This window comes from Poromitra crassiceps (assembly GCF_964638095.1).
Source record: "Poromitra crassiceps genome assembly, chromosome: 9".
In the NCBI taxonomy this organism is placed as follows: domain Eukaryota; kingdom Metazoa; phylum Chordata; class Actinopteri; order Beryciformes; family Melamphaidae; genus Poromitra; species Poromitra crassiceps.
Window position 1 is genome coordinate 15,838,737 of NC_139630.1, and position 21,392 is coordinate 15,860,128.

Sequence of the window (21,392 nt, forward strand, 5' to 3'; positions counted from 1 at the left end):
ACTATAGATAGATGGCAGAGGAGGGAATTTTGTTGACGGGAGAGGGATAGGTCGGGAAGGTCAGACGTGGTGGGGATGGGTGGACAGGTTGGAGGTCGGGGGGGGGGGGGGGTGGTGGAGGACTGGTGGTGGACTGGTTGCCCTCTCTTCTCTCTCCTGCCTTGTCCTCTCTCCTGCCTTGAAGTCCTCTCTCCTGCTTTGAAGTCCTCTCTCTCGCCTGCCTTGTCCTCTCTCCTGCCTTGTCCTGTTGAGAGCTCTCTCTCCTGCCTTGAAGTCCTCCTGCCTTGAAGTCCTCTCTCCTGCCTCTCTCTCCCCCTGTCCTCTCTCCTGCCTTGTCCTGTCCTCTCTCCTGCCTCTCTCCCCCTGTCCTCTCTCTCCTGCCTTGTCCTCTCTCCTGCCTTGTCCTGTCCTCTCTCCTGCCTCTCTCCCCCTGTCCTCTCTCTCCTGCCTTGTCCTCTCTCCCGCCTCTCTCTCCCTGTCCTCTCTCTCTCTCCTGCCTTGCCCGCTCTCGAAATTGCTGTCCGTTCTCAAGAGCTATTCAGTTGGTTCATGAAATCGCTGGGCTGCGTGCCCTCCAGTGGTTGTGGTGTGGGAGATTCCATCTGTCAAAAGAAGAAGACAAAAGACTTGCTCCTGGCCAATCCCGGCGCTTGACTGCTGCGTAGGCGGGCACAGGGCGTGGTTATTGCGTAACCTATGTGCGAATAGAAATCACCGCCGGTAGGCAGAAAGAGAGAGAGAGCCCCCTGGTGACGCGAGGTTAGACAGACACACACTCTATAATCATCAAGAGAGCAATCTACGATTCACACGGCTTTGGTCTCAGCTACTATTATAGGTAAGATGTGATGCATCAATATTGTAATTATACTGTTTAATAACAATTGAAAATCTTGCTCGTAGCTGCTTTAAAATTATTTTTTATTTTTGCTTTAAAACTATTTTTTAATTTTCTGCTTAACTCATTCAGGGCCAGTTTAGGACTGCCAATATTTAGCACAGGCCAAAGATTTTCATAATTGTTGGTCATCTTTCAAGACCCACAGTAAATTATCTATTAGCACCAGAGTGATTTGCAATACCTCAAAATGAAGATGTACGTCTCTGGGTTCACCAGGAAAAAAAAAGTTAGCTTTTAGCATGTTCTGTACTCTACTTATATCCATTTATATACACCCTGTTTTCACCCAAAATGTCTCTCTCTCAGATGACAAACAGGAGCAAATACAATTTCTGTAAAATACACATTCTCAAGCAGAACTCGCTCTCAATTCTTTTATTTTGAACTGTATTGACATCAGACATGTAAATACTATTCGTTATGACACAAATGAAAAAAAATATATATATATATATATATATACACATGAAGTGCTTTTTTTTTACATTCAACAATACTGCAGTGTGAGTGAGTGTGCAGACAGACACACAGACAGACAGACAGAGAGACAGACAGACAGACACACCGACAGACAGACAGACAGACAGACAGACAGACAGACAGACAGACAGACAGACACACACACACACACACACACACACACACACACACACACACGATCCCCCTTTGTTGCGTGATTTCTAACCCCACATAGGATAAGCAATAACCACGCCCTGTGGCGCCGGGATTGGCCAGGAGCAACACTGGAGCAGAGACACTACACTGGAGGGCACGCAGTCCAGCGATTTCATGAAGCTCTTGAGAACGGGCAGCGGGCTTCTGCCTGCCTAGCTGTTCGTGTGCTGCTCGTCCATGTCTCCCCCTGTCATATTCAACCTGCTATCGTTACCGTTTTCCCCTCGGCTATTCAACACGTCCTCACCGCCCTCTGATCACTGCTGCTGATCGATCATTTCCTCATTCCTCCGATGATCAAACGCATCTGTGGATTACTTTCTCCGGTTTTCTCCGGCTGGCACACAGGAAGGCTGGCACACAGGAAAGCGACCAGCTCCTGCAGCGCGCGAGGGGCGTTTCAATGGGGTTTCTCCTGTCTGCACAAGGCAAGCTCCTTATCCGTTTTCTGATATTCCTCCTGCTCAATTTCAAAACAACAGCTGCGGTATGTGTTTGTTCACGTGTTGTCTTAGATGATAGGGACCTGATACCATGTGACAGGCTGGGGAAGTGTTTTAACTACGCCCTGCAGTAATAAAAACAAAAACACGTCAAACACGTCATTGGCCCTCTGGGCTATTCCTGATAAGACGTCAAAGACGTCATTGGCCCTGAATGAGTTAAAGTGCATGAAAAAAAGTGGCATTCTTGTTTTTTCCCACAATAAATTCATAATACCATTTGTAATGCCACCGTTGTAATGCTGTTGTTGTTCTAGTCACACAATTTAATAGTCAGTGTTTCCCATACACTGATCTATTTGTGGTGGTACACCCTACATACTGTAGATTTTGACCCCCACAAATACTGACAAATATCAATTTCAACTAGTTGACTGCAAACTCCTGCTTTAGTGCTTACAGTATATTATTATCTTGTCGTAATATTATTCCAGCCAATAAGTTAGGAAGTTCCCTTTTGATTTAATTTTACTTTTGTTTTGCCTACAAAGCAAAATGTTACTTTACTTGAAACTCCCCTGACCTGTAGGGGAGAGTGGGGTGAGTTGTGCCACTTTTTACTTGAGGTGTCTTTAAAGTGAGGGCATGACAGTAATGCCTCCAACTACAATATGTAAATATATTTCAGGATGTTGTGCACCACTGGGAACACTCCCTTTGGATCTTAAATAAACTGTTAAAAAAATATGGCTATTCTTAAAAAAGTGGTCTCTTGCGGGGTAAGTTGTGCCTTTGGAGATAATACGTTGGGGTAAATTGTGCCATTGATTACTGAAGTAAAACAGAACATTTTCATCTCATATACTGTAATGCTATATCAAAGCAAGACAAAATAAAGATAACACTAAAGTCCAGTGTACTATAACAGGGTTAAACAAGGCTAAACGGTAGCAGCAGTTGACCTACATATTTAACATTTTCAGAAATAAAGATTATGTTCAAAATGAACAAAATCAACTATCACAGAGCCAGGCTACACTTGCCAATACTGCAATATTCTTCAACAAGGTCTATTTAAACATTTAAGAGCAAAATGAAATAAAATGTCACTAAATCAACTGCAACTGCACTGGCACAACTTAACCCAGGCCTTTTGGCACAAATCACCCCATCCCCACCATTTTAACAAACTTGTATCATATAGCTGGTTTGGAGCTAACATCATGCTAACAGTATAGCCTCATATTGTAGCTTACTAAAACACTAACACATGTGTGAAATGTTTTCAAGCTTGTCTATAATTGTTCAGACACAACAATCAATAAACCTTGATCATAAAAAATTTACTTTGAGAGGCAAAAAACAGTTTTTTGAACTTAAATGTGCTTAGCTCTTGTGCAATCTGCCTCCCTTCTTTGCAGAGTGAGTAAAATGGATGCCTCTTCAAAAATGTGTGGTCACATGACCAATTTCTTCTATGGTTTTCTAGATACAAGGGGTGGCACAACTTCCCCACTGGCACAACTCACCCCACTCTCCCCTATGCATAATATATATAGTATATATAGGGAAACAATTATTTTTTCATCGCTGTAAAACCACAGAACGGTAAAGAAGATATTGATGTGTGTAGTTCTTCATAGATCTAGTCTCTTCATTTTGACCTCAAAGTGTGCCAGTTTGATCCATTTTTACTTGAAACTGTACAAAATTTTCTTCTTCGGGTGGGCTGAGCCCACCCAAAGCTCTGATGCTAAAACCGCCCCTGGACAAGGCCAATTATTATTCTGGTCACTCCACTGAGTGACCAGAATAATAATTTGGCTGTGCTGTGTTGTCATGTTTTGCTCATCATCATTGTGCATGTCATTGCCTCTGTGTTTCTGTTTCCTCACTCTGTGGTTTACACGCCAAATAAAGCAGAAAAGCTGTAAAGAATATTCTTTTGAATAAAAAATGACATTTTGGGTGCATTGTCCTCAAGGAGATTGCAGTTAGCACACCGGCACATTTAATTGGGGTTCGTAAAATGTCGTCTTTTAAAGGTGAGTGTCAAGGTCTCCCCACATGCTGAAAACCAGGAGTGATGACAGACAAAAACAAATCCCAAGGATACTGTAGCAAACTGGCCATCAGCCGTTCTGAGATATTGAGCAATGCGTTTAAGTGAATATGGTTAGTGTGATATTTTGGTCATTAATTCCCTCTATGTTCCAATACTATGTGACAAATGGCATAAACATAACACGAACAATTTATGAAGATGTAAGGTTTGCATGTGAATTCAGGGATGTGCTGTGTGGCTGTAATGTAGCTCTTGTTTAGATGTGTTTAGATGTGTTCTAAACCACATTCCAAGTGATGACTTTAGATCCTGCATCCCATCTTAAAACGGATTAGCTTAAGAATCAGCTTTTAAAGGGGCATTTCACCCATAACATTTCCAAACTCTATGTTGGTATATTGACTGAAGGAGACGTTTTTGAGATTTTTGGTTGTGTTTTTTGTTTTGAATTGATAAAAATCCATCTTTTGTCAAAGGCATGTTTAATTCATTTTTTCAACATCGACTTGAGGCAGAATGACATGAAGCAAATTCATTAAGACAAACTGCCAGAAATTCAGGAGAATAAAAACACCATTTGATTTGATAAATAAGCATTACAATATTACATTCTGTACATACATAATAATAATAATCTAAGGGTTTAAGTGTTTTCCTCAACAGTGCACTGGGAGGCATGGACATGTCTGTTCACAATCTACTAAAAAAATGTGTCTTCAAAAATATAGATAAGAGTACCGGTATTTCTATAAAACTGCCATTATTTTTATATCATTTCAAAGCAATTTGATTTCAACCAGCATGCTAAGCTGTGATTCACCAGTGCCTACGATCATTACAAATTACCTTTTTCAAATTCAGTCTCATACAAAAATAGATCAGTGTGCTCCTCTGGTGCAGGATCAAATGTGAGAAAATGAAATGTTAACAGAACATTTACCTAGAAGAAACCATCAATAAGAATTAGGACCGTGGCAAGAGTGATATCTGAGTTTAAACATGGAAAGGACACATATTTTTTGTCATAATCTATACATTTGGTGTATCGAAAAATCAATGGCACCAACCAATCATCAATCATCATTCACTTAAATAGCCTCATATACAGAACACAATCTTTTACATGTAGATGGAGAGGTTTAGGCCCAATTATTCCTCAAATACTCAGCATGATAACACGTTGGTGGCTTTGTTTATAGAATATATACAGTCTGCTCTAAAATCAAATCTTTAAAAATAGACATTGAAATACAATTTTTGGACGGTGGCAATCCTTTTTGCAGAGAATGGTTTGAACAACTGACATCAGATCTGTATGTCAAAAAGCGCAATGTACATGTTTAGTGGAAGGGAATGGAGGTGTGCGTGTGTATTTTAAATATGCAAACAGTCTGTTTTATCACGTGTGTGTGTGCGTGTCAGGTGGGCGGGGGACCGTTGGTGTAGCGTAGCATGGGGTAAAAGGAGCGGGCGAAGTTGTTGGCCACGGAGCAGCTGGTGTCGCTCTCTGACAGGGGCATCAGGCAGGGCAGCAGCAGCAGGAACAGCAGCAGGAGGTGCAGGGGGAAGGCGGCACGCAGGACCCGGTAGAACAGGGAGCGAGGCGGGGAGGCAGCCCTCTTCTCTCTGTACCAGACACAACACACAGGTTCACTGTAGGAACTACGCCTGCACAACACACAGGTTCACTGTAGGAACTACGCCTGCACAACACACAGGTTCACTGTAGGAACTACGCCTGCTCAACACACAGGTTCACTGTAGGAACTACGCCTGCCCTGCACAACACACAGGTTCACTGTAGGAACTACGCCTGCACAACACACAGGTTCACTGTAGGAACTACGCCTGCACGATATGAGCAAAATCTACCATGTGCGATAACATTGTTCAATATTGCCATGACGATATGACTTTCGATGAATCAACAAATATTGAACGATATACTATGTTCTTCTGCTTTAATACTGCTAACATAGAGGGAATTTACACCTGGCACTAACATTCGTTTTCTGTGATCAGATTGAGATCCGATTGCGATCTGTTCAGGCAAGCTCCATAGAGTAGAGCGGCAGAAAAACAACGGTGACTGTTGCTGTATGTGGTTTGAGAGGATGCATCGCATTTACACTTGTGTTCAATGTGGTCACAATGCGTCCCTGATCACCTCCGGAGGTGGTTTGGCCGATCAGATCGCAATCCGTCCTCAATGTGTCTTGGGGGCGTTTACACCTGTACTTTCAAGTGGTCAAGCACTATCCGCTTGCAATCTGATCACAGAAAACGTGTCGGTGCCAGATGTAAATCACCTCATAGACCCCAAACATTGAATAGCCTATGGCCACACAAGCATGGCTCTCTCACAGCGTGTTTGGGCTTTGGCGGAGGGGTGGAGCATCGCTGCAAGGGAAAGGTGCGCGCTGGATTTACAACACAAGACAAAATGTTCGCATGCTCAGTGTGAATGCATGGCGATTGGCGAGTGTACTTTTTTGTTGTTATTCATTGCGTTTCAGGCAGGCTTTTTTTTATTCAATCATTGCATTTACAAATTTGCACAACACTCGATGGATGCTAGAGCTAGTGTTGGAGCACTCGAGACTGGTCTGCACACGTTGATGGTCTCGGTCTCGCCCTTGCTCGGTCTTGGACTTGACTCGGCCTCAGGATTTTCTTTCAAGACCAGTCGAGACCACAAGGCCTATTCTGTTTTCTATTGTGTGAAATTATTTTCTACTGACAAGTTTACATTTCAAATAAATGTTTGTTTCAACATAACCACTATAGACTAATGCTTCTGTTAATTAACAGCATCCTCCCACATACATATCATATACTGGATCATCATACAGGTTATTATATACTGTATAATTGACCAATCAGTGGCCGACAGTTTGGAGGAGTCATCATTTAGCAGCAAGGTGTTTTTACACTTCATTCTGTCCAGTGTGTTGAGCCTTTCTGAAGGTCAGTGATATGGAATTGCAGTGTTTCAGATCAAAGGAGTGCCTTCTGTCCCTGAGTATATACAGTGCTATACAGCTATTTGTATTTTACTACAATTCCTCAATAATGATTTATTTTGTTGTTAGCAGAGCAATGGTGTAAAGGTTAATCCATCGTTAGGGTCATGGTCTTGAAAATGGTATCACATTCGTCCAGTGGTCTCACCACCCCCCCCCCCCCCCCCTTCTCTCGGTTTAGGTGGTCTCGACTCCAACCCTAGCTAGAGCATGCATCATCAAGCAGTTGGACTGCCGTATGTGTCGCAAAATGCTGCGAAAAGTTATTATTCCTTACTCCAATGATGACATTATGAGGTCATCCGAAAATGCTGTTTCGATGGCAGGGTCTTATTCAGAACATTAATTAATATCATAATATTGCATTTGCTGCATGCATACCTTTTGGTGGCAGAACTTTTCTTTCCTTGCTGGGATGAAGGCAAAGAGGCACTTTGGTCGAGGTCGCCTGCTTCAGCCCAAGATGCAGACGCAGTTTCACAATCCTGCGTTACAGAGGGAGAAACCTCACGCTCAGTCACCAGCTCTCACATCATCATTTCAACATCCCTCACATTTATCTATCATTCCTTGAAGTCTTTTTCTTTAGCTTGCAAAACAAAATTCAATTCTTTCAATTGTGGCTTGAATTCAAATTGACTGTAAGTTGCATTACATGTACGGCATGGACAATTTCAAGACAGACAGAAGAAAATGAGGAGAATACTTAATACTAATAGAAATGTTAACGGTTGACATTACCAGACGTTGTTGCAGGATGCTGAGGTCCTGGGCAACCTGGCCCAGGAGCAGCCTCAGTTTGCTGCCCGTCACATGGAGCTTCTCCTGGGCCTCTGCGCTCTCCTCGGCCCCCTCCTCCGGCTGGAGCTGAGACCACAGAGCCTGGAGGGACGCCTGCTGAGCCCGCCGGCCACGCAGATCCTCCTGGAGAGCCTGCACACCACAAACAGAAGCGCTGATATTAGTAATTTTATTTATATATTTTATATACCGTAAATTTCGGACTATAAGCCGCGGCTTTTTCCCCGTTTTTTGGCCCTGCGGCTTATATAACGGTGCGGCTTATCTATGGATTTTATCAGCTAACGGCCGCTCGGGGACCTCCAAAATCTATGGATGTTGGTATGAGGCAGAACGAGAGCAAGACAGACATTACGAGAGCGAGACCCTGATTGGATGATGTTGCAAAAAATGTGCCTCGCGACCTGATTGGAGCACTGTGCCACTACGCTCTCTCAGCCACTACAGTAAAACACCCTCCCTCCTCCCTCGCTCCGGGGGGAAAATGGCAGCGATTGAGCCTGAAAGACAGTCTGAATGAAATTGAATGTAACATTCCCAATTCTATGTATTACATTCTAAAAAACTAACGGCAACATTTTGGAAGGTTAAGCCACACAACTAGCTCGTTGTAATCTAACATCATGCTTCAAAAGATGGAGAACTGGCTGTGTTACGACGATGGCGGCGAGAAGAAGAAGGAAAGAAGGAAATCGAGCAGCAGCACGTAACCTTGGCATCAGGGTGTTGACACAGACAGCAGACGGCCGAGGTGTGTCCACCGTTCAGATCCGACTGAAGGCCAAAACAGTCGCCACCGAAATGAAAATTGAACATTTTAGAGGTGGACCATCCTGGTGTTTCAGATTTATGAGACGAAAGGGACTGTCCGTCAGGGCGCGGACGACTGTGTGTCAGCAACTCCCTCCCGACTACCAGAAGAAAATTACAAACTTCGGCGAATTCACACAAAGAAAGATCAAGGAATATTCCATCGGACCGGAGCAGATCATAAATATGGATGAAGTGCCTTTGACGTTCGACCTGCCTCTCACTAGGACTGTTAACAAGAAAGGTGAATCGTCCATCACGTTGAGAACCACAGGTCACGAGAGAACGAATTTCACTTGTGTTCTTGGCTGCACAGCATCTGGAGTAAAGCTCCCGCCGATGGTGATTTTTAAGCGTCTCACAATGCCAAAAGAAAAGATCCCCAGCGGGATATGCTTGTTTTGTTGAAATGTTAATAAATGGGAGCTTCCCCAAACAGCCATCTCTTTCCCGACAATCCCCTCTGTGCACGAACCCTTACATATGGCAATTAAACATCAAAACACCCGCGGCTTATAGTCCGGTGCGGCTTATATATGTAACAAACAGGCAATTTTGCTGCTGCGGCTTATACTCAGGTGCGCCTTATAGTGCGGAAATTACGGTATATATATATATATATATATATATATATATCTACTGTATATATATACAGTATATATATGTGAGCGTGGTGCGGTGTAGGATATGACTAGATGTCCTGTGTGTGACGGGTCTATCTGCTTACAGTGAGCGTGGTGTGGTGTAGGATATGACTAGATGTCCTGTGTGTAACGGGCCTATCTGCTTACAGTGAGCGTGGTGTGGTGTTGCATATGACTAGATGTCCTGTGTGTGATGGGCCTATCTGCTTACAGTGAGCGTGGTGCGGTGTTGCATATGACTAGATGTCCTGTGTGTGACGGGCCTATCTGCTTACAGTGAGCGTGGTGTGGTGTAGCATATGACTAGATGTCCTGTGTGTGACGGGTCTATCTGCTTACAGTGAGCGTGGTGTGGTGTTGCATATGACTAGATGTCCTGTGTGTGACGGGTCTATCTGCTTACAGTGAGCGTGGTGTGGTGTTGCATATGACTAGATGTCCTGTGTGTGACGGGTCTATCTGCTTACAGTGAGCGTGGTGTGGTGTAGGATATGACTAGATGTCCTGTGTGTGACGGGCCTATCTGCTTACAGTGAGCGTGGTGTGGTGTTGCATATGACTAGATGTCCTGTGTGTGACGGGCCTATCTGCTTACAGTGAGCGTGGTGTGGTGTTGCATATGACTAGATGTCCTGTGTGTGACGGGCCTATCTGCTTACAGTGAGCGTGGTGTGGTGTTGGATATGACTAGATGTCCTGTGTGTGACGGGCCTATCTGCTTACAGTGAGCGTGGTGTGGTGTTGGATATGACTAGATGTCCTGTGTGTGACGGGTCTATCTGCTTACAGTGAGCGTGGTGTGGTGTTGCATATGACTAGATGTCCTGTGTGTGACAGGCCTATCTGCTTACAGTGAGCGTGGTGTGGTGTTGGATATGACTAGATGTCCTGTGTGTGACGGGCCTATCTGCTTACAGTGAGCGTGGTGTGGTGTTGGATATGACTAGATGTCCTGTGTGTGACGGGTCTATCTGCTTACAGTGAGCGTGGTGTGGTGTTGCATATGACTAGATGTCCTGTGTGTGACGGGCCTATCTGCTTACAGTGAGCGTGGTGTGGTGTTGGATATGACTAGATGTCCTGTGTGTGACGGGCCTATCTGCTTACAGTGAGCGTGGTGTGGTGTTGGATATGACTAGATGTCCTGTGTGTGACGGGTCTATCTGCTTACAGTGAGCGTGGTGTGGTGTTGCATATGACTAGATGTCCTGTGTGTGACGGGCCTATCTGCTTACAGTGAGCGTGGTGTGGTGTTGGATATGACTAGATGTCCTGTGTGTGACGGGCCTATCTGCTTACAGTGAGCGTGGTGCGGTGTTGGCACAGGGCTCTGGTTGGGGTGTCCGGGTGACTGATGTCCACTGCCCAGCGCCTGCTCTCTGCGTGGGCCAGCCACAGCAGCAGAGAGTGCAAGGTTTCATGGAACTCCTGGAAGGGGAACAGGGGGTCGGGGGTCAAACATAATTTCTCAGTCAATCAGAGTTTGTTTTGACCTTGCAAGGCAGCTGGATTCACGCGGGATCATGAGATCACGATCACACGACAAATCAATCAAATCGTGCCGTGTGACCATGATCTCATGATCTCATGATCTCGTGCGCATCCAGCTGCCATGCAAGATGAAAACACGTTCTGTGAAAACAAACCATTTAGCAGCATCAGGTTGTTTGTTTTGGTTCTCCAGCTTTTAGAGCGCATCATGTGACCTCACCTCATGCACATTTTGTCAGGACAGCACCAACATTCATAATTTCACACTATGTTGTGCGATAATGCTTACAAATCACTTGTAACTGATCTGCTGTGCATGTGTGGGGTGGGTGTGTGAGTGTGTGTGTGCGTGTGTCTTGTTTAGATGTGTGTGTGTGTGTGTGTATGTGTGTGTGTGTGTGTGTGTGTGTGTGTGTGTGTGTGTGTGTGTGTGTGTGTGTGTGTGTGCCGTGTGTGTGTGTGTATGTAGGATAGATGGATGTTGCCAGTGTAATTGACTAAGTGTGAGAGTGGATGGGTGTGAGTGTGGATAAAACTCCCCATTTTAAGTTGCTAATCTTATGTTGCTTTCCTTGATGTTATTAATGTATTACATTAACACACTAATGTATATTTACTACATATCTTGTATACTGTGTACATAACAGATGTATATTTGTTTTATGTTTTATATTTTATGTATTCTATAGTCTGTATTCTGTACCCTGTTTTTATATTTGCCTTATAACATCTAGGGACAAACATTGCAAACTAGCTTAGGCTATAAATGTCAGGATATATAACAAAGACTGTTTCCTGTGAATGCTCTATGTTTATGTATCTGTCCCAATAGAAATAAACTTTTCAATCAAAATAGCCACTTAGCCTAGTAGCCTGTTACATGTTCACTGTATGGATTAACACTAGAGGTAAACACAGTACAGTTGTTATACAGTTGCCACTATTTCCTTTTTTTGTTTGTTTTGTTGCCACTATTTCCTGGCCTGATTTTGAAAATCTAACAACACCGGTTTTGTATGGAAAACAAGTCTAGGAAAAGCCATGGAGGGACATGTACTGTAGAAAGATATTTCAATTTGAAAATTCAAAACAGCTGTCATGTGACAGTCTGTCATGTGACAGTCTGTCATGTGACCATGTCTTGGCCTTTCTAGGGTTATTGAATTGTGATCATAACAACTGGCACTATGTTGGAGTGAGCCGCTTTCCAACAACCTTTTTTCCATGATGCTTCAGAGACGGGATTCTTAGGATTCTACTGAACATTTTGCCAAGAGAATCCTAAATGACACCACACACAAGCATCGCAAATCAAAATAGAAGGTTGTTGTAACATATACTCACTATAACAAACAACTGTTTTAGGATATAACTAAATACTTTGTTCAGGGCAAACTAAGTTTTCAGGGTGATTCTCTCTGGAAGTTGAACATTCAAATAAGCACAAGTCTGACACATCGACAATCTGCACTTTCAGAATCTGTTAAAAACTGGAAAATGACCTTGGCCTACAGTACTTGTGAGCCAAAACACCAGTCCCTGTCACATATAACAGAGTTATAGTGTTTTAGGGTGGACCATCTCACCTGACAGCGCATTAGTGTCTTCCTCAGACCGTTCTCCCACTCCTGCAGGCCCGTACAGGCTCGGCTCCAGTCCCGGTTCATCCTGCCCAGGCTCTCCTGGAGCTCCGGGTCTTCCTGAGCTCCCAGGTTGACAGACAGCATGACCGGCTTGTAGCGAGCGAACATCTTCTGCATCTCCTGGAAGAGTAGCGCTCATGAATATCCATGTACAGTACAGATCCTTTCCAAAAAAGTTTGAATATCATGGAAATATCATGGATGACCGTGGGCTTCAGCGGATTGTCAAGCAAAGACAATTAAAAAAAATTGGCGGAGATTCAGAGGGAGTGGACTGAGGCTGGAGTCAGTTATAACTGAGAAGTAACTGCTGATTTTCTTCACACTATTCGTAGTTCTTGAAATACTGTTTTGGGGGTTTTCTGGAGCTGTAGGCCAAAATTATGAAAAATGAAACAAATAAAGGCTAGAAATATTTCACGTTGTGTGTAATGAACCTATAATCTATGAAAGTTTCACTTTTTGAAAGGAATTATGGAAAAAAAAAACTTTTCCATGATGTTCTAATTTTTTGGAGAGGATCTGTACATATGCAGGTTGGACTTGTCAGGACAGGCTGGGCCCAAACGTCTGCTTCGTTTAGTCTCAACTCTTTACCTTGAGCTGTTTGGCTCTGGCTGCCATGTCCTGCACGCTGGGTGCCGGGTCGCACCGCTGGAGGCGCTCCAGCTCTGGGATCGTGCGTCCCAACCAGGAAGTGATGTCACCGAGGTCAGAGGTCGGCTGCTGAGGCTCCATGAGGCCGGCCCGCAGGTCACTCATGGACTGAGCCTGGTGCAGCTCCCAGCGCTCAATCACTCCTGAGAATTAACACATACACACACATTAACTCATTGAGTGCCATGGACGAACATGTTCGTCATTTCGTTTAGTAACGTAGAGTGCCAAGGACGAACATGTTCGTCAATTGCGTTTTTTGACGGGGGGATGTCGATCTAAGCCTCTTACATCGCCTCTTACAATATGGGAGCTATTGAATGTGTCTAACCTATTTTACAGAACCCTTAGGTGGCGACAGTGCTCTCCCGATTAGACAAAGGCCAGGAGAAAAGAGAGAAGAAGTCATGAGGAAACGGAAATCGCATCGATATGCTTGAAGCATAACGTTAGCTGTGCCTGTGAACAGCAGTCATCTGCTGCCACAATTGAGCCCCATCTGTGTCCGCTGCGATAGCCCATCCATGTGATTTAGTTGCCGACACGGCGACACCAGCGTCTTTCTGAAAAGTTACATTATTCTCAGCTGGGAGCCGAGGACACGCTGTAAAAAAGCGGGGGGATGCAGCAGACCTTTCAGTGCAGATCAAACTCAGAGCAAACCGCAGCAGAGACACTCCTCCCACCACGGAGGAGGAGGAGGAGGGGGGTGGGGCACGCAGGGCACTACAGCATACAACCATTGACAGTACACACAGACCCAGGCAGCAGCAGGCTCGATGCATAGAGAGCAAACAAGCTAGAATAGGCTATCTGATGCCCACCAGCAGTAAATCAAGACCAGCAAGAAGGTGTAGGGTCTGCGCACGCAGGGGCCAGCGCTGCTGGTTGCAGCTAAAACATATTATTTGGCCAAACAAAATTCCTTTGTTTTCACTCTTTTATTGAAGGAAATTATTTTTGAGGTGTCATTATATCACAAAATATTAGCTTCAGAGTCAATGATGTGCTTGAAATGTTTAATTTCACAAAAGGCTCATTATCTCAGCTTCTAGAAAAAAATTGCTGTTTTTCGTTAAATCAAGCTATCTTCTCCGGCTCATAACTAAAGAACGGAAAATGGGATCAATAAACTTTTTTTTGCAGATGATAGAAGAGAGTCTCCTCGTTCTTTGTGCGTGTTCGGTGTTTACATAGTAATATCACACAATATTCTGTGGGCCTCGAGAAATCACTGAAAACGCTCTGAAACTCTGGCACTGGGAGCGTCCGTTCTCCAAAAGTGGCTGGCACTCAATGAGTTAAGGATAGTTAGATTTTTTTAAATCAAGTTTTGTCAGATGTTTTCCCCGTTCTCACGCCAATGGAGTACTGCAGGGATGACGTATTTTTGTAGTCGGAAGGCGGAAGTCCTGGACTTCCTGGATCTTACGGGGGAAAGTCGATGAGGTTTTAGAATGGGGATTTCAATTAAATGCATAAAATAAGGTCTGTGGTTAACAAAAGTTTATGGGAGTGGTAATTTGAGTTCAGTAGGATCATCTGCACAAACATGAATCACGTTTATGCCTTTTGAAGCATTTTCTAAAAATCGTGTTTTAAAAAAACGCATTTTACATTTCAAAAGTCATACAGTGATTTACATTTGTGAAGATTATCCTGCTGAACACAAATTACCACTCCCATAAACTTTTGTTAACCACAGGCCTTATTTTATGTATTTAAGTGAAATCCCCATTCTAAAATGTCATTGACTTCTGCCTTCCAACTACAAAGATATGTCATCCCTGCGGTACTCTATAGTACTTGGCCAATGGGCCATTTTCACAGCAGCCATTTTGTGTCTAAAATGCAGGGTAAACACAGGTGCAACCAAAACATTAATGAGGGCTCCAGCACTGGAACACCTACATGGATTGGAAGTTGGAAAGCCTCATTAATGTTTTGGTTGCACCTGTGTTTACCCTGCATTTTAGACACACAATGACTGCTGTGAAAAAGGTCAATTCTCCCTGTTAGTCTCACCCCCTCTGCGGATCTGGAGAGAGTTTGAGACTAGCACATGCTTCCTCCGATACATGTGCAGTCGCCCGCTGCTTCTTTCACCTGACAGCGAGGGGGTAGCAGGTGGGAGGATCACACTATTCGCCCCAGTGCCCCTCCCCCCTGAACAGACCTGGACCGACCAGAGGAGGCACTACTGCAGCGAACAGGACACATACCCTTAATCTGGCTTCCCACCCGCAGACACGGCCAATTGTGCCTGTATGGACGCCTGACCAAGCCGGAGGCAACACGGGGGCTCGAACCTGCAACCCTCATGTTGGTCTGTAGGGAATCTACCGCTGCACTACCCAGACACCCAGTTTGAGGGTTCTTTGAATTTTGCCACGATGAATCAAACTTCATGAGACTTCATGGGCCCACCATGAAGTCTCTTCTCAAAAGCAGATTAAACTATTCCACGACACTGTTTGCTTGGTTCTGTAGGATTCCCTAATGCAAACTGTCAAACAGGTTTTTTTTATATAGTTAATATTTGTATATGTTCATTTTCTATTTCTCATTCATTGTTTCTGTATCTCAGTATAATGCTCTAGTGCTGTTATGTGAGCATACACTGCTCATACCTGCTGTAATTCCTTTTTTCATACTTTTCATTCCTATTTTGACTTAACATGTGTCTAGTGTTGTAACCGTCACCCCCTTTGCAATATTCTTTATAACTTTATCACTGTACCTTATATCTAATTTAATGCCTGTTTAATTGGGACTGTAAATTCATGTAAATTCACTGCCTATTCAACACCTATTTAACACCTAATATCTCATGTAAATTCAACGTAAATTCATATTTATTATCCACGGAACACTCCTCCACTCATGTACATATTGTATATATATTTACTTGATATGATTGCAACATGGTGATTGTCTTTAGCTAGCTTTCCTACTTCTTTATCTCTGTATATTGACCTGACCGCTACGCTGCATACAGACACTAAGACAAATTCCTCGTATGTAACTTGGATACTGTGGCAATAAAAGTGATTCTGATTCTGATATTCTCTTTTTGTTTGCTGCATACTGTTATTATTTCCTGCTGGAATGACCCAATTCCCCCCACAGGTTGTATCTGATCTCATAATGTATAGACATGCATTACACTCATCTGACCATTATTCTTTTCAATTCAGCATCAACCCAAAACTGTTTTCTTTACATTCCTGTACCAATTTGGCAAAACGCTCTTATCTGACTGAAGAGCTGGGGTGAATTTGAGGAGATGGGGCAAAGGCACAAAGTACAGCACTTTGCTTGGCTCTTTACTTAAAGAGACCATTTAGATAGAAAAATAAAACTATTTTGCAAATATATTTTTTTTAGCATGGCTGCTATGGTAGAAATATAAATATAGAGGAAACTACTGTATAGGGAAAACACTGTTTAGAGATCTACCGTAATCAGAAACTGATTTTGACCAGCTGCTTCATGTGTGGTGAAAGTTTCTTCAAGTCTGTTCAGACTCAAGATGCAAATGCAAACGTATGACAGCGACAGGTTGAGGCCGTGGAGCTGCCTCTCTCACCTGACTGTTTGTCTGTGGCGCTCAGGCCCGTCAGAACCAGCTCACCTGACTGTTTGTCTGTGGCGCTCAGGCCCGTCAGACCCAGCTCACCTGACTGTTTGTCTGTGGTGCTCAGGCCCGTCAGAACCAGCTCACCTGACTGTTTGTCTGTGGTGCTCAGGCCCGTCAGAACCAGCTCACCTGACTGTTTGTCTGTGGTGCTCAGGCCCGTCAGAACCAGCTCACCTGACTGTTTGTCTGTGGCGCTCAGGCCCGTCAGACCCAGCTCACCTGACTGTTTGTCTGTGGCGCTCAGGCCCGTCAGACCCAGCTCCTCCTCCTGATCCTCGTCATCCAGGAGCAGCGAGACTCTTTTAATGTCCTCAATGCTGCCGCTGCACTGAGACATGAGCTGCAACTGAAGACACAACACACTCTGTCAGGACTGGCTCACAAACTACAGTCATCCTCACTCTTGTTGACCTGGTATGACATTTCTTTCCAGATGCCACCACTGAGTTTAATAATGTAGTACTAGTTGTACATTTGTACATCACACTTGTACATCAAGTTGTACATCCCACTTACATAGCCCTGCTTTAGCGGTGTGCTGGTGAGTGTGGGTGGGGCTTCACTGTGGCCTTCTGTGTCCAGCTGCTCGCTTTCTGGGCCGCCTGGTGTCCACCATCTTGGAGACTCATGTATGGCCATGGACCTGCTGGGAACTGAAACACACACACACACACACACTGAGCAAAACCAGAGTTTCAACTGAAAAAACCCTAAGCTATGGCCAAGTCCCTTAAAGTAAAACATCCAAACTGTGGTCTCCATTATATAGATCACATGACCTGTGCTCTCCATGAGAAAGATCACATGACCTGTGCTCTCCATGAGAAAGATCACATGACCTGTGCTCTCCATTATATAGATCACATGACCTGTGCTCTCCATGAGAAAGATCACATGACCTGTGCTCTCCATTATAAAGATCACATGATCTGTGCTCTCCATTATATAGATCACATGACCTGTGCTCTCCATTAGAAAGATCACATGATCTGTGCTCTCCATTAGAAAGATCACATGATCTGTGCTCTCCATTAGAAAGATCACATGATCTGTGCTCTCCATTAGAAAGATCACATGATCTGTGCTCTCCATTAGAAAGATCACATGACCTGTGCTCTCCATTATAAAGATCACATGACCTGTGCCCTCCATTATAAAAATCACATGACCTGTGCCCTCCATTATAAAGATCACATGATCTGTGCTCTCCATTAGAAAGATCACATGATCTGTGCTCTCCATTAGAAAGATCACATGACCTGTGCTCTCCATTATAAAGATCACATGATCTGTGCTCTCCATTAGAAAGATCACATGATCTGTGCTCTCCATTAGAAAGATCACATGACCTGTGCTCTCCATTATAAAGATCACATGACCTGTGCCCTCCATTATAAAAATCACATGACCTGTGCCCTCCATTATAAAGATCACATGATCTGTGCTCTCCATTATAAAAATCACATGACCTGTGCCCTCCATTATAAAAATCACATGACCTGTGCCCTCCATTATATAGATCACATGACCTGTGACCTCCATTAGAAAGATCACATGACCTGTGCCCTCCATTATAAAGATCACATGATCTGTGCTCTCCATTATAAAGATCACATGATCTGTGCTCTCCATTATAAAGATCACATGACCTGTGACCTCCATTAGAAAGATCACATGACCTGTGACCTCCATTAGAAAGATCACATGACCTGTGCTCTCCATTAGAAAGATCACATGATCTGTGCTCTCCATTAGAAAGATCACATGATCTGTGCTCTCCATTAGAAAGATCACATGACCTGTGACCTCCATTAGAAAGATCACATGACCTGTGACCTCCATTAGAAAGATCACATGATCTGTGCTCTCCATTAGAAAGATCACATGACCTGTGACCTCCATTAGAAAGATCACATGACCTGTGACCTCCATTAGATAGATCACATGACCTGTGACCTCCATTAGAAAGATCACATGACCTGTGCCCTCCATTAGAAAGATCACATGACCTGTGCCCTCCATTAGAAAGATCACATGACCTGTGCTCTCCATTAGAAAGATCACATGATCTGTGCCCTCCATTATAAAGATCACATGACCTGTGCCCTCCATTAGAAAGATCACATGACCTGTGCCCTCCATTATAAAGATCACATGATCTGTGCCCTCCATTATAAAGATCACATGATCTGTGCTCTCCATTAGAAAGATCACATGATCTGTGCTCTCCATTATAAAGATCACATGATCTGTGCTCTCCATTAGAAAGATCACATGACCTGTGCTCTCCATTATAAAGATCACATGATCTGTGCTCCCCATGAGAAAGATCACATGACCTGTGCTCTCCATTATAAAGATCACATGACCTGTGACCTCCATTAGAAAGATCACATGATCTGTGCCCTCCATTAGAAAGATCACATGACCTGTGACCTCCATTAGAAAGATCACATGACCTGTGCTCTCCATTAGAAAGATCACATGACCTGTGCTCTCCATTAGAAAGATCACATGACCTGTGCTCTCCATTAGAAAGATCACATGACCTGTGCTCTCCATTACAAAGATCACATGACCTGTGACCTCCATTAGAAAGATCACATGACCTGTGCTCTCCATTAGAAAGATCACATGACCTGTGCTCTCCATTAGAAAGATCACATGACCTGTGCTCTCCATTAGAAAGATCACATGACCTGTGCTCTCCATTAGAAAGATCACATGATCTGTGCCCTCCATTAGAAAGATCACATGACCTGTGCTCTCCATTAGAAAGATCACATGACCTGTGCTCTCCATTAGAAAGATCACATGACCTGTGCTCTCCATTAGAAAGATCACATGACCTGTGCTCTCCATTAGAAAGATCACATGACCTGTGCTCTCCATTAGAAAGATCACATGATCTGTGCTCTCCATTAGAAAATTCACACTTGCTAGTAAGGTGAGTGTAATACATATGTTGCCACACTCAGTCTGTGAGAAAGTGACTTTGTGGCAGATTGAACTCCAGGAAAAAAACATCGTCACAAATCATGTCAAGCATCGATTCCATACAAGTGTAACTCAGAAGCAGAAGAGCATGTTATCTGTGTGGTAGTGTTGAATTAATGTCATATTTCACATGGTTAGACAGCAGAGAAGAGCATGTTATCTGTGTGGTAGTGTTTAATTAATGCCATATTTCACATGGTTAGACAGCAGAGAAGAGAGGCGTTATTATGGCATGGCTGAGCTGCAGCTGCAGGTTTCACTCAAACACCAACATCAACACCTTCTAAAAAGCTGTCCATGTTGGTACTTCAGCACATCCACAGAACAGCAGGTTAAACAGTCCAATGCAAAGAGCATAGAGAGCCAAAGTGAACGTCACTTCCTGTCTCTCTCTGTGTACCAGCGACTGAAAGAATATTAATGGTGGTGAACGGAGAGAGACGCCACTCTTTTTGATCCTGTTTGAATTGTGCCACGGGGTACACAATGTAAATGTTGTCAATTTAAAAGATAACTCTGCATGTCAAGAAAGTCACAGTTTGTCCTGAAACTGAAACGTAAGGTTTAGTTTTGTCAATCGACTACATCTCTCGTGTCGCACAACATACGTCACACCATCAACAACATGGACTGGCAGGAGAGACGTCACTTAAAGGACGGCTTTCCCGTGGGGAATATGAATATATATTAAATCTCACGCCCCTAAGGTTTTCGAATCCGTTGAAATTTTTGAAATTGGTTATTCACTGCCATGCCTATCAAGCATCTATCACATTATTTCCATGTCGCTCTGACGCAAAACGCGTCAGAGCGACAATCCCCGCCTTGCGGAAGTCGTGCACCTATGAACTACAACTGTTGTTGGCCATGGTCCCGCCTCTAGAGGTCCTCCACGCCCCTTCAGAGGCCTTGACCAAAAACAAAAAGGCAGCCATCTTTTTCAACCGCCTAGCCTGCTGTAGCTAATATTAGCTTTCCATAGTTCCTTGCAAAGAGACCGATCTCGGGAACGGAAGCACGTACCGACACGGGACTGGCGGCATTGGAAAGCTCGTCAAATTTTACATCTAGTAGTAGGTGGGTTGAAGTAACGAAATCAACGCTGAGCAATGTACCCGTTTTTACACATTTTTACAGAAAATAGTTACAACATCAGATTCGCGTAACTCCTACGAAAATGCCTTAAAATGCATGAATTTTTTTTTATGAAGACATCTCCCGACATATACTTCGGTTTAAATTTGGTGCAATTTGGAGGCAATTTTATTTTCGATTTATTTCTTCTTCTCTATATGTTTTATTGTCGAAGCCTTCTTCTTCTTCTTCTTTGAGTTTTATGGCGGTTGGCAAACATATACAGTATGTGCATTACCGCCACCTACTGGAGTTTGATATCATGCCCACCCTGAGGGGTGGGCATGGAAACGAAGGCCACGCGAGCCCAGTGCATTGTGGGAAATGTAGTATTTCGAGTCCCCGCACCCGCACCTCCCCCCCCCCCCCCCACACACCCCCCCCCACACACACAGAGTGGATTTCGGTGGATATCTCTGGGAGTGGACCTCCAATTTAAAAAAATTCAATGGATTCGAAAACCTTAGG

At 43.9% G+C, this 21,392-nt stretch overlaps 1 protein-coding gene across 1 annotated transcript in view; it reads right to left on the reverse strand.

Moving 5' to 3' along the window:
* Window positions 1-4,577: 4,577 nt before the first annotated feature.
* Window positions 4,578-21,392, reverse strand: part of syne2a (spectrin repeat containing, nuclear envelope 2a) — a gene marked incomplete at its 5' end in the record, with an annotated part of 223,959 nt that continues 207,144 nt past the window's right edge. The window contains 8 exons of the mRNA XM_083642872.1: window positions 4,578-5,710; window positions 7,489-7,592; window positions 7,849-8,040; window positions 10,662-10,790; window positions 12,440-12,616; window positions 13,094-13,296; window positions 17,013-17,139; window positions 17,310-17,446. Coding sequence (XP_083498998.1) covers window positions 5,503-5,710; window positions 7,489-7,592; window positions 7,849-8,040; window positions 10,662-10,790; window positions 12,440-12,616; window positions 13,094-13,296; window positions 17,013-17,139; window positions 17,310-17,446 — 1,277 coding nt within the window. The 3' untranslated portion in view covers window positions 4,578-5,502. The remainder of the gene's footprint in view (window positions 5,711-7,488; window positions 7,593-7,848; window positions 8,041-10,661; window positions 10,791-12,439; window positions 12,617-13,093; window positions 13,297-17,012; window positions 17,140-17,309; window positions 17,447-21,392) is intronic.